The sequence below is a fragment of the Tetrao urogallus genome, assembly GCF_951394365.1.
Source record: "Tetrao urogallus genome assembly, chromosome: 1".
Lineage (NCBI taxonomy): Eukaryota > Metazoa > Chordata > Aves > Galliformes > Phasianidae > Tetrao > Tetrao urogallus.
Genome location: NC_136813.1, coordinates 143,952,264 through 143,965,520, shown reverse-complemented (window position 1 = coordinate 143,965,520; position 13,257 = coordinate 143,952,264). Strand labels below are relative to the sequence as shown.

The following is a 13,257-nucleotide window of genomic DNA, read 5'->3' as shown; positions in this document are numbered from 1 at the left end:
ACTAAAGTATTTTGTAGCCTCTGGCGTGGGTTGGCGAGCACAGGGGCAGGTTAGGAAGCTGGAACTATGCTAAATTAGAGAGCAGCTCTTGATCTGTGATGGAATTTGAGCAGTGAGCTGTCAAAATAATTGAATTTATACAGTAATTCTTCTTCGCTCAGTAGAGATTTGCTTCTTCAAAACTTTTTGTAAGAAACTCTTCTGGAAGGAAGGAGGATTGAGACACACACTGTCCCTGCACTGCACAGCTCAAGACTGATGCATGGTGAGAATGCTATCATAGTGGGGAATAGAACAGAGGCACCAGCTGCGTACATGGGATTCACCCCACATAACAGGAGGATGTCTGGTGGGGAACACATCTCTATTTGAACTCTGCTTCTCCTCATTCTCAAAGCATCCCATGCCCTCCCTACCCCATTTCTGACTCATTCATGCCTCCAACATTTCCACATCTTTTAATCCTTCTGGCCCTCCTTCCAGCTTCTCTGACTTTCCCTCTTTTTTTTTTTTTTTTTTTTTTTCTGCTTTATCTCATGTCCTTCAATTTCCTTGCCAATCCTTTATTTCCTTTCCAGTCTCCATCTTTGTTCCTTTTGCACCTTTTCCTACTGACCTTCTTAATGGGGCCTCCTTCTGCCTCTGTCTTGCTGATAAACATTAGCCTATACCTAATCAGCTCTGCTTAGCTGAATACACATGAGACCTTGAGTTTAACTTAGATGAGTCCAAACTACCACAAGGGGACAAGCTAGCAATTTGTTAGCACAGCGATCCTGTACAGAAAACACCTGGCCTGGAGTACCTCCATTCCATGCCAAGCAGTGGAGGAGACAGAAGGTACGTGGGGAGGAAGGGGGCATGCACACAGCACAGCATCACGCACCCACATTGCTCACAAGACCTCGACCATAGCAGAAAAGCTTCATTAGCCACAGCTTGGCATATGCCAGCAGGTTTGGATCTGCCTTGGCACTCTGCTTCTTGAGCAGCGACAAAGCCCAGGAGAGAAGAGCAATGCTTGTTGCTCAACAGCAGCAGAATTGCTCAGCCAACGCGGCCCTGGGCCAGGCCAAGAGAACAGGCTGACCAGCAGGTCCGAGGAATAAATGTATTTTAAAGTAGACACAGAAAGAATATGAAAGCCACGCATGAGTTCCAAAAAATTCAGACTTTATCTTGCTGTACAGTAACCAAAGGTAATGTACTCATGCAGTGCCTTGCTAGCAGCTTTTCCACAATCACCTTCAATGAAATCAATGATTAAAACAGTTCAAACATTACCATTTACCTCTTCATATTTACATCTCCTTACACCTTTATTATGTACTTATTAACTTTCTTAATCTTGGCTCTCGGATTTCTATTTGCTGATAATTAGCACCCAAAAATTAATATTTAAAATGAATTCTGAAAGCATTCATGAAAAATACCGAGGCAGTATTTTTCTTATGACACAAAGCCAATATGTTTTTGTTAAATTCAAAAGCTGCCTAATTCCCCTTCTCTGATAGGGGTTTTCAATTGAAATCTAATTAACTGCAGTCTAATCAATTCATATTTCTTTGTCGAATAACTTCAGGTTTGGCACTGAAGCCAAAATCTTTATGGCTGTGTCTTCTGAGCTGCAGCCTCCGGCTCACTGCGAGTCTTTGTGCAAAAGGGAAGCTCTCGTTGCCTGAGGACTTTGGCCATTTGTTCCCAGCATCTGTGAGCACTTGGGGCAACGAAGACAGAAGACAACTTGCTTGCTCCTCCCTGAATTCTTTCAGCTAAGTACACTCAATTTTCCTGATTTTTTACTACAGATATCAGCACCAAAATCTGCTCCATTTACCATGGCATTGCTCCCTTTACCCAGGTGCCCCCCAGCACAAGCCCATGGAGGTGGAGAATCCCATAGGTCAATACCTCTGTACATTCTATAAGAACTGCAGTTTGTGGGGGGATGATGGGAGGCACATATACCTCTAAACCTTCCTACTGCTGTGTTAGGCACCAGAATGAGCTCTGAGTGGTCTGAGTACCTCTGCACTGGCTATGTAACTGTGGCTGCAGTGCAGAGGTGGAGCAAAGTTGGTCTCATTCCCTTCTGATGGAAGGGAAATAAAAAGCGTGTGCAGTGCTAGAAGTCCAACCCTTCTGCTAAAGTATTTTCCCTATAATAGGTAGTACAGGAAAGAGCCCAGTTGGGTTTTGCACAGTTTGGTGCCTCTATGGCTCGGCTTGAACCTCCCCCCCCCCCCCCCCTCCTCAAATAGCTGAGTTGAAGTCCTTTCGTTACCTACTGCAGAAATTATGGGATAACATCACATGGGATGTGGCCAGACATTACACAGCAGGACCTTAAATTGCTCTGCAAATCGCAGGGCATTCAGCTAAGTAGTCCTGCTTATCTCTGTTAAAGTTAGAGCTCATCACGCTGCATAAAGACAACTCTCTGCTGACATAAAAGCTGGAAGTTAGAAGCAAAGGGAAAAAATGCCTTGCTAGTAAAATGAGGGCTGCAAAATTGTATCTTCTTTTTTTCCCCCTTAAAAAAAGTTAACGAGGCTGTAACTCTGTTAGCAAAAAGACATTTCTTCAGGGAGTAATAAATTACTAATTACACAGCTCTGGAGCTACAATGCTTAGTAATCTTTAAAAAGAAACAACAACCTGCAACCGTTCTCCTTGGTACAGAACTTTATTTTACATTAAGCGTTTCTACCAACAGAAGCTTGCTGAAAGCTTGCAGAGCCTGTGAGACTGCTCCCTAGCTGCCTAGGATGTGATTATTTCACACCCCTGAACACTCAGAATTCTCTCCAAACTGAGCACTAAGAGAAAACGTCAGAGTTTCTTAACAGTTTTGGAGACATGATATGAAAAGACATAAGCAGGTTTTCACACTGTGATAAGAAAGCCAGAGGGACCGGGCGGGCTCAGATGACTGAAGACGAGTGATGGGGCTCGCTTCTGAAAACAAGGACTCTGAGCACAGCCTCCTAGGTCTGTGTTTCATTGCTTAGCCAAAAAATAAACGAAAAAAGCAAATAAAAGCATTTCTTGCTTGGTCCTGCAAGCTTCTGGTTGTGCCCACTTAATTTACTTTAGTAAAACCAAGGATTCGTGCAGTAGGGAATCAGTTTTTTAGGGAGGCGAAGCATTAGCGGTAATAATTGAGAGCTACACATAATGCACACAGGGTACCGTTGCCTCCTTGTTTTGATTCCTCTCTGCTGTGATTCATTTCGTTTTGATGACTCTTTTCATTTCAATATGTTGCACATCTACGGATAGTTTTACTAGGGGAAAGCAAATGGAATAATTAGTATCATTAAGGAGGAAAAAGTGAGTGCGTGTTGGTGGGGAAGGGCTGCAATTCTGATATTTCTGCCTCTGGTTAAGATGTTATTTATCCTACTGCTCGCTGGTTTCCATCTTTCTCTGATCGCTGCTTGAAACACCTAATTGCTGTATTTATTACAGTTTTCCTTAACTTGCCATAATTTTATACAAACTTCCATTTGACAGCGAAGATCAGCTAACTGAGATTTTCTGACTACTCACTCTGTTTACACTGCTGCTAATAAGCATTTAATGGTCTGAGATTTTAAAGTCATAACTATGCAAATTCTGGCCAGGTCCTCAAAGGACCACTGTTAATTAAAAGCAAAGAGAAAACAGAAGATTGATAGCCCACTTCCCCATAATGCAAGATTAATGCCTATCAGCATCTCAGGCACAGCAACATCTTCCCAGATTGGACAACTTTTTTTCCTAGGCCTGGGTGGGCATTTGAAGAAGGGGACTGATACCTCCTGTCCTTCAGCCCCCTTACTTGGGCTGAAATTCTGTGGGAATTCACTGCTTGCTGTCCCAGAAGTGTAAATCAGGGGTTCTGAAGTAAGGAAAGAGTCACTGCTCAGATCTACCATAGCATGGTCAAGAAGAAGGGTGAAAATTGCTCAGGAGAGTGGATTTCAATTTGGGAAGCAGCATCACTGCAGGTCTATGAAAGAAGGATTTAGAGGATGTAGAAATCTAAGACTATAGATGACCACTAGCAAGACAAAGTTCAAATAATGATAGTCACAGATTAATCAGATAACACAGAGCAACACATTCCAGGTCCCCACCGTGGATGCTGCATAACTCATTTCTGAAGAAGCAACTGGCTAAGAGGCCAGCGAGGAGAAATGTTTTGCTCAATCTAAGGGGCTACCAGGCAAGACCAAGGTGGAATGTCAGCTGTACAGAGATGCCAGAAAACCTCCTCCAAGGGCTGTATAACTGTGCAGAATTGAATGGATGCTCTGGAAAGGAAATTCTGATACCATGAGAGCTGTGCTGCCATACTGTGACTGAAACGAGAGAGAAAAAAGCAAGCTTGGGAAGGTTTAGAAACTTCTAGGGCAATATTTCACCCATGATGTGTCTTGGAATTAACTGTCTTTCTTATTATACTATGCCACAGGTAATAGAGAATTTCTAGGGGATGGATAAAAAACTTAAGGAGCTCCAGCTGAGCTCCTTAAGCATCCTGAGTAGAAGTGAATGCAGAAGATGGAGGAATTTGGTAACCAACTACTGGCTGGGTCAGCAAGGTAGGATGACAGACTTGCCAAAGCACTGAGCGACCACTGGAGAAGCAAAAACATTAACCAGCATTTCATTAGAAATTAATACATTTTTAGGAAATTGAGAGATACACCAGTCAGTAGATTGTTAAATGAAAAACCACAGGAAAAAAGTGATGAAATTAGGAAAAAAACTTCATCCTTGCAGGGCCTCCATCCCAAGAACAAAACTAATGAAGGCACTGAAAGATGTAGAGAGGAGGGAAAAAAAATATATCATCTGTACAGCAGTGCCAGGGGCCGAGTAATAGAGAGAATAGGAATTGTTCATTTTATGAGCATAAACAGACTAAATGGCATTAGAAAGGGCTGGTGGGAAGATCTGCATGAAAGGAATATTAAAGTCAATGATTTTAACCTAGGTAGGAAGGCTGAAAAGGACAGAAGGGAAGGGGGAGTAGTGCTCATGTCAAAAAAAGGCATTTTCAAGTACAGAATCAATGACAATTTTAAAATTAATAGTTAAATTGTAAATTAATTTTCTGTCATATAAAGAAGATAATTCCTCCTGGCTAGAGGGAATGGGCTGACAGAAACTTCATGGAGTTCACCATAGGCAAAGGTCCTGTACTTGGGATAAAAAAATCCTCTACCTTAGTGCTGTGTAGTGGCTCTGCTGGTAAGGACCTGGGTAACAGCAGGTGACCCATGTCCCACAGTGCACCCCTGTAGCAAGGAAGGCTGATGCCATGCCAGGCTGCACCAGCAGGAGCAAAGCCAGTGGACGAGGAAAGGGATCATTCCCTTTTGCTCTGCTTGCAGCTAATAACATAGAATGTCTTGGGTAGGAAGGAACCTTAAAAATCATCTGATTACAAACCCCCTGTTGTGGGAAGGGTTGCCAACTGCTAGATCAGGTTACCAAGAGCCCCATCCAACCTGGCCTTGAATCTGTTCAGGGATGGGGCATCCATCTTTGGGCAACTTGAATCTGGAATAGCACATTCAACTTTGGACTCCCTTGATGAAAGTGACAAATAGGATCAAGTTCAGCAGAGGGCCACCAAGATGTCCAGGGGCTGGACACAGTGGGCATAAATCCAGCAGGGAAATGGGGCTCAGACTAGATATACAGATAAATAAGAGGTGCTGCAGGAGCCCAGAGAGGTGGTTCAGCCTCCATCTGAAGGGTTTCAAGACCGGAGGACAATTCTGAACAGCCTAACCTGTATTTACTGTTTACCCTGCTCTGAGCAAGAGATTGGACTATAGACCTCATAAGGTACTTTCCAACCTGAGTTGTGCTCTGATCCTATGAATGTCACTAGAAAACGGCTCTCCTGGTATTAGTCTGTAACTCATTTAAAAAAAAAACAAAACTCCCCTTATCCATCCTGCTAGAGTTAGGTTAGACCAAGGTGCTGAGGATTCTCAGCATTTACAGTGACGTACAGTATAACTCAAAAATCACATTTAAGGAACAAAGATACAGCAGTGGTTTTTGTTTTATTTGGTTGGTTGATTGGTTGGTTTGGGTTTGTTTGTTTTGTGATCAGTAAAATTAAATCTGGGACTACTTGATTACATGTCATATGTACACACCAAGTAAGGCCATCAGCACTACTAGATACACTTGGTGGATTAGAAAGGCCATATGCATGAAGCTGAAGACACATGGAAACAGCCATGTATCAAACAAGACAGGATAAAAAATTGTAGTCATGAACTCTGGGTGGTAATCAAGTATTATTTAAAAAAATACAGTCAAGAAAGCCAAACTGGTTAAAAAAGGTAGTAAGCAAAAGCAGCAATATAGCGAAACGAAGAGAGGGGAAGTTGGGAAAAATGAATAGTAACTAGGAGATGATATTGTAGAAAATTTGTAGGAGAACAGAATGAACCCAAAATGGTACAACAAACAAGAAAACATAATTGTCATGAACTGTTTAAAAAGGCAGAAATCTCAGTTAAAAAAAAAAGTTTTAAGGGGGAGGTCAGATGGTACATCTGTACTACAGATGATAATGAGCTGTTTTCAACTACAGCTGTGATCAAGTATTTGTGGCTGTATCCATCAAAGTAGGGATATTCTAAGATAAGCAGGTCTGGACAACTTATATCCAAGAGTTTTAAAAGAGATGGCCAGAAAAGTCCTGCACCAGTGCTGTTGATTTTCGATTAGTCTCAGAAAACTGGGAGAGCATCCAAGGGCCAGTGAAATTCTGATGTTGTGCCAGTGCTTTGAGAAACACAGTGATTTCAGTAGGCTGACTGGACTGATGCTGGTCACGGTACAGCAATGAAATCACCAATATGTGGCTTTGATAGGTTACAGATTAAAAGTGGGTAATAAAATTAGCCATAATCAACACAGGTTTAAAGAAAAATAGACATCATCAAACTAACGCGCTATAATTTCTTATGAGATTACAAGTCTGGTTCACACAAGTAATTATGCTGATATGACTGGAATGATATGAAATCATCATGACATACATTAGAGAGAAACAGGCTAAGTAATAAGCCTCACATACAACAGTAAATGAGGACTTATTCATGAGCAGTTGTACCGTAATACACAATTCTTGCCACGCTGTTCCTTATTTATTTATCACAACCTAGCAGAAATTTTTTAAAAAAACATTACTGATGGATTTTGCTGTTGAAGCTTATTTTTGAGAAAACAGAAAAGAAATGAAGAGGATAAGTCAGCAATACAGAACAGCATGAGCTGCTTTGGAAATGCAAATAACATGTATTCCAGTATGAACAAACCTAACACCACACATCTGGGAACAAAGTTTTCTGCCCCTACTAATAGGAAGGGATTTTCTTTCTTCAGAAGAGAAGATTGTGAGGGGGAAAAACCTACAATCAACATGACTTGGAGCACTGGAGAAAGGAGCTGAATGAATTAGCAGGAAGATGCTGTGATAAGAAGGGTTGCCACAATCCTTGGCTGTGGGAGAAGGAAAATTTAAGGTTGGAATAGATAGGCTGGATTACCACTGTATAATGCACTCAAGTGACTACACAGTGTAGTGTGCCTTACTCTGCTGTCCACTATGTTGTTTGGTTTTTTTTAATCTACTGAACAAGCCTGCAACTCTATTTTAAAATTACAAATTACACAAGTCATGGAATGGCCTGGGTTGAAAAGCACCTCAAATGTCATCTAGTTTCAATCCCCCTACCATGGGCAGGGTTGCCAACCACTAGACCAGTCTGCCTAGAGCCACATCCAGCCTAGCCTTGAATGCCTCCAGGGATGGAGCATATGCCGCTCCTCTCCAAAGGCATGTTTGGGATGAGATTTGATCACAGTTTGCAAGACCTACATGCAAAGCTGTGGTGTGATGGTGGAGAAGAGACAAAGATGGGACATTCTGTGAAAGATATACCAGCCTCTTCTTTGCTAGTTAAAGAAAGACTTTGGATATATTCTACACACAAACTTGTAATCACAATAATTCCCCTGGCCGTGCAGTGAAGATTTCTCCCCCTTAAACTACCTACAGTTTGTACAAATATATTCCATACTAGAATATGTCAAGGGGATGCTACAGAAGCAGTCAGAGACATTTCCTGCCTCTAATCACTAATTAAAGCATTTGGCTGCAAAATACAAGAGAGACCAAACAAGCACTCACTGGTGGAATTGACATCCCAAGGCCAGGCAGGACCCTTAGGACAGAATCATGTAAAGGGATGCCTCTTTGCCTCTTTTCCACAGGGACACTGGCATCATCTCCAACCACGTGTAAATGCAACTCTGATTCACAGAGTAGAGCAAGCAGGAGAAACTCTTCGTTGCTAGAGAAATGCCTGATTTAAAAAGCTGATGAGCACCAGCCTAGAAATAATTGACATCTCCTAAATTCACACATGTAGAGATGCTGGCCTAAGTTTTCAGTATCGATGGTGTCCAGATGATCTCAGCTTTCAAAAAAATAGTAGTCTCAGCTTTAGGAATCTGCCCTTTAAGTTCCTTCAGAGCAAGCCTTCCAAAAGCACCCATCACTGTGGGAAACAAATGATGACAGACACAACCTAAACACAAATGCAGGGGAAGAAGGTCTCCCACCAAGAGAGCTAGTGACAAACACTGCCTGCATGAAATACCAGGGAACCTGCAACCTCCCATCAGCAGTGAACAGTGGGAACTAAAGTGTCTGCAAGCCACGTGTGAGCCCCTGTTGCTTGAGTGCACAAGAGCATGGGCATTCAACCCAAATTACCTCTCTTGGTTTTAGGAGCACTGAGGGCAACAGTGGAGAATGCTGAGATAGGACTTATTTGTTTGGGGGGGGTTGTGCGTTTTTTTTTTCCTAATCCTTACTGAAAAAACGTATTGAGGGTTGTTGGGGGAGGGAGTGTGTGAGAGGGGAGAAAGTTCTGGTGATGTCAGCTCCTATTGCCATGGAAACTGAGCATTTTTAGTGACAATTGAGTCTTCCTCAAGCTGCTGGGTTGCGTGGGGGGCAGGGGCAAGCAGGGCAGGGGCACACAAGGGAATTCAGCTAACTAAAACTATAGCTTCTGGCTTTCCAAGGAAGTGAGGAGAAACTACATATGAATGCCTGAACACATGGCTTACGTAACCAAAGCATCGTCTGGGGCAAGAGCAGCAAATAATCATTATACTCTTTGATAAAACACACTGTCACACTGAAAGCCAGTGGAGGTACCTCAGCCACCCAGGACCACCCAACAGAAATGTTCCTAACCTGCACTATGCTTTTCCAAGCTACAGTTCATCCTCCCAACCTTTGATGCTTTGCTTGGGTGCTGCTAGAGTATATATTTGGAAAGGGAGAAAGGAGAATGAGTTGAGAAGTACAGTCCTTTTCCTCAAATTTGAGAGATGTTCAAACGTCATCTAGGCAGTGCATTACTTTTCATCATCTGGATATTTCTTAGGGAGTTGAATTTATGACCTCTCTTGCAGCCCACGAGAGCAGAGGACCATGGAAAGGAGGAGGCTTTCAGAAAAATGTTGATGAGATTCTTTTCGGGATCTACCTCATCGGCACAGAGAAAATATGCAAGGCCTTATGCAGGAGGCTTTGAAGGCTAAGGCGTAGTTTGGACTCAGAGCAAGCTAATCCAGTTGTGGGACCAATCAGGATGAAGCCTGGGGCTTAAATCTGAGGTTAAGTAAAAGCCTATGTTCTGTACATAAGGGCAAATTTGAGACTCTGCTTGGATTTGATTTAAGCAGTGCAGACAATTTTAATGAATTTCAAAAAATAATGAATTAATAACCACAAGCTTTTATAACTCAAAATACATTATATAGTCATTAGTTCTATATAACTAAATGGAAAAATCTTTCTTTAGCAGATGAAGTCTTTTGAGATCAGATATTCTAATGAGATTACTATCATTTCAGCCTGACACCTCATGAGAACAATTGTATAGAAATCAGGAAACAAATTTCTTTCGGTTCTGGACCTGAAATGAAAAAAATCCTCCACAGTGATTATTTTATACCTAAGGAGTTGATTCTAAGTCTCCTCGGCATTGAAAGGAGTCCAGATATGAGCTTCATTTCTAATACTGCTATTAGATGTGCAAAAGACTCTCTTCTCAAATTTCATCCAGCAATGATAGCAGAAGGAAAGGTATAAATGGGTATAAAGATATACATTTCTGATCTAGGTAGAGAGAATTTCACAGAATCACAGGTTGGCAGGGACTTCTGGGTCCACTGGCCCAACCCCTGCACCAGCAGGTGACACCTAGAGCAGGGTGCTTAAGGCAATGTCAAGGTGGTTTTTGGAGATCTCCAAGGAGGAGACCCCACAGCCCCTGGGCAACCTATGGCAGTGCTCCACCATCTGCCCAGTAAAGAAATGTCTGATGTTTAGATGGAGCCTCCTATGGTGCAGTTTGCTTCATGAAGGAGACAAGTGAAAGAGGTAAGCGCAATTCCTTATTTTCATTTAGCGCTGCCCCACCAATTTCTTCATCACTCTAGGCTGCACTGTTCACACACCATGCTAGCAGGGATGCCAGGCAGAGAAATACCCCAAGTTTCCAAGCCTTTCCTTCAGTGTGATGGCTGTCCTTCACCCACCTGGAGCAGAGCTGTCCTCTCACCCCATATGTGCAGCACATCCCAATGGAGGAGTACCATGGGTTCTCAAGTCTCCTTTCCAAACAGTTCCCATAATGCAGGCCTCTTCTAAATCACATGCTAATCACAGCACTCAGCCACAAGATAGGTTCCCATCTCATGCACATTGCTTACGTTCACAAAAAGCTGCAGCTTTCATCTGCCCATCCTCCTTTCACATACAAGCCAGCTGAGGATCAGCCTTCACACTTTCACAACTGAACGGAGTTCAGCTCCCCCCAGAAGCAAACAATTATACACCCCTCCAGAGGAACGTCTTCCAAATCTTTCTGTAGAACAACTGTGTCAGAAGCAAATGTAAAGACAGTGCTGCTCTGCACCTCAGGGAAAAGCTCTGCAAAGCGAGCTTGAACTCACAGTTGGCTCCATCAGCAGTGCACTTGCAGGTGACAGCAAATGCTGGTAATGCTTTGGGGAGAGGGAGAGGTAAGTCAGGGAGGCTTCTCTGAAAAGATTTTCACCCATTTTCTGTAAGAACATTAATATTACATAATTTTTCTGACTTCTTTTATTATACCACAAGGCGATGTGATTGAAAATGGACAAATTCCAGAAAAACGCATGCCCACTGATATCACAGAGGAAAGCTTTGCTGTGATTTAATAGCCAAATCCTGGTAGGTTTTCCACTTCACACATGCAGAGGGGAAATCAGAGCTCCTCTATAGCAACTTTGTTGTAAAAAACACTCAAATGTCAGCTTGTCCCAATAGTACCACAGTTGAGGCCAATGCAGTACAGAGACAAAAGGACAAGAGTGAAAATATATACATACATATATTTCTACACTGAAACACTGCTGTTAGAAACAGAGAAGCTGGCTTAGCTCTGATAAAGGTTGTTCCTCCTCCACTAGCAAAATCACTTCTGGGCTAGCTCTTGAGCTGGTACAACTTAACACTCTCTACTGAAGTTGGGAGATAGACAGCTGCACATCAGCTAAGCTAGCCTACTGTTTCTTCCCGAGGATGCCTCATTCAAGTTTTGCAAATTTACCATGGTAGAAGCAGACTGGAAACTTTTTTTTATCAGTTGCATCATAGCAAATCAAAAGTAGCATTCACCGGCTTTGCAAGAATTTACCTTCACCTGAAGGAAGCATCAGGATTTGAGGGGCTTAACCTGGCTTGGTACACTTGGGGAAAAACATGGACAATTGCCAAAAACTTTGATTTGCTTTCAGATGGGGAGCGCTTCTCAGTTTCAGAAGTCATTTCAACAAAGAGAACAAGCAAACACAAACTATCAACCTACCCCGCCATGACAATGAAGAAATCCAGGCGGTTCCAGGTATCTCCAAGGTAGCACTTCTTGCCAAAGATCCCCAGGGCCACCATCTTTAACACCATTTCCATTGCAAAGAAAATGAAGATGAAATCATCAAATACCTGCCAAACAGAGAGCCAACAACAAGTGTGACACACATTCCCAGATTGAGACTTTTCAGTGCAGATAGTGAAACAAACATGAATTTCAGTACTTCTGGAAACGAGTTAAAGACAAGGCTGGACAAGTTTCTTCTGTGCAGCGCTGGCATCATAGCTACCTGCTGTCAAAGCAAGGAAGCAGGGGCTCTATTTATTCCTCCTACGTGAAGTACTTGATGTAGACTCAGAGCCTCTTTGGATGGACCTGAAAGCAGGTGTTGGCTCAGCAACAGCAGGTCCTTCCTGTGTCAGGAAGACACGTTTTATTCACAGGATCAAGAGGATTAGCAACTAGTCTGTACTGCCTGGTCACAAGTAGACTTCATTTATTCTCTCTCTCTAACCCCACATTCAACTCCTCAAAGCTATTTCTCCCCTTTTTTATAGAAAGCTACTTTTCTGCCAGGGATGTTCTCACCAACCTTTTGGTAAGGTATTGACCACACACTGAAAGAAAACATGCATGAAATTCTGTGACTTGTACTAATGCACCATCATGACAGGAAGGAAGTCTGCTTACCTGCAAGATTTTACACCTGTCAGAAAGGCAGTCCATATCCTCACATGGTTGGTACATCCCCAGGGTGACACAGTTTAGCAAAATCACCATCATGCTGACACACTCAAACCAAGTGGAAAAGAGTCAAGGAAAACTGCTGCAAAAGTGTCAGGGCTGAGATAAGCTTCCTTGAGATTTGGGATGGCAAAACAGGAAGATAAAGGGAAATAGCTGCTGATAGGCTCATCTGTCATAAAAATATATAACAAATATACAAAACATTTGTTATGTTTTTCTCTTTCAGTTCCTCACTTCTTCACTCTTTGGTAAAGCCAAAACCATTTTGTAAATGGGAAAGGTAGCTGAAAGGTAGCTGAAAGCCTTAATACTTACACGAATCAGACTGTTGCCATAATTAAACACAAGCAGGCTCAGACTCCTCTCCTGTTGGCTTACAAATCTCACAAATACAGCAGGAAACAAACAAACAAACCAAAAATCTTCCATGGTGCCCTAAATTCATATGCAGCAGAAATCTCTGGGATCTGGTGAAAGTCTATATTGAACACTACGACACTGACAGCTGGATCACTGCATGAGTCCAGTGAGTAGGACCCTTCTGAGAAGGCAG

General features: G+C 42.5%; 1 protein-coding gene across 1 annotated transcript in view; it reads right to left on the bottom strand.

The window, feature by feature from the left end:
* CACNA1I (calcium voltage-gated channel subunit alpha1 I) overlaps positions 1 to 13,257 on the bottom strand; it is a gene marked incomplete at both ends in the record, with an annotated part of 148,922 nt that overhangs the window by 69,015 nt on the left and 66,650 nt on the right. The window contains 2 exons of the mRNA XM_079549293.1: positions 11,955 to 12,088; positions 12,648 to 12,759. Coding sequence (XP_079405419.1) covers positions 11,955 to 12,088; positions 12,648 to 12,759 — 246 coding nt within the window. The remainder of the gene's footprint in view (positions 1 to 11,954; positions 12,089 to 12,647; positions 12,760 to 13,257) is intronic.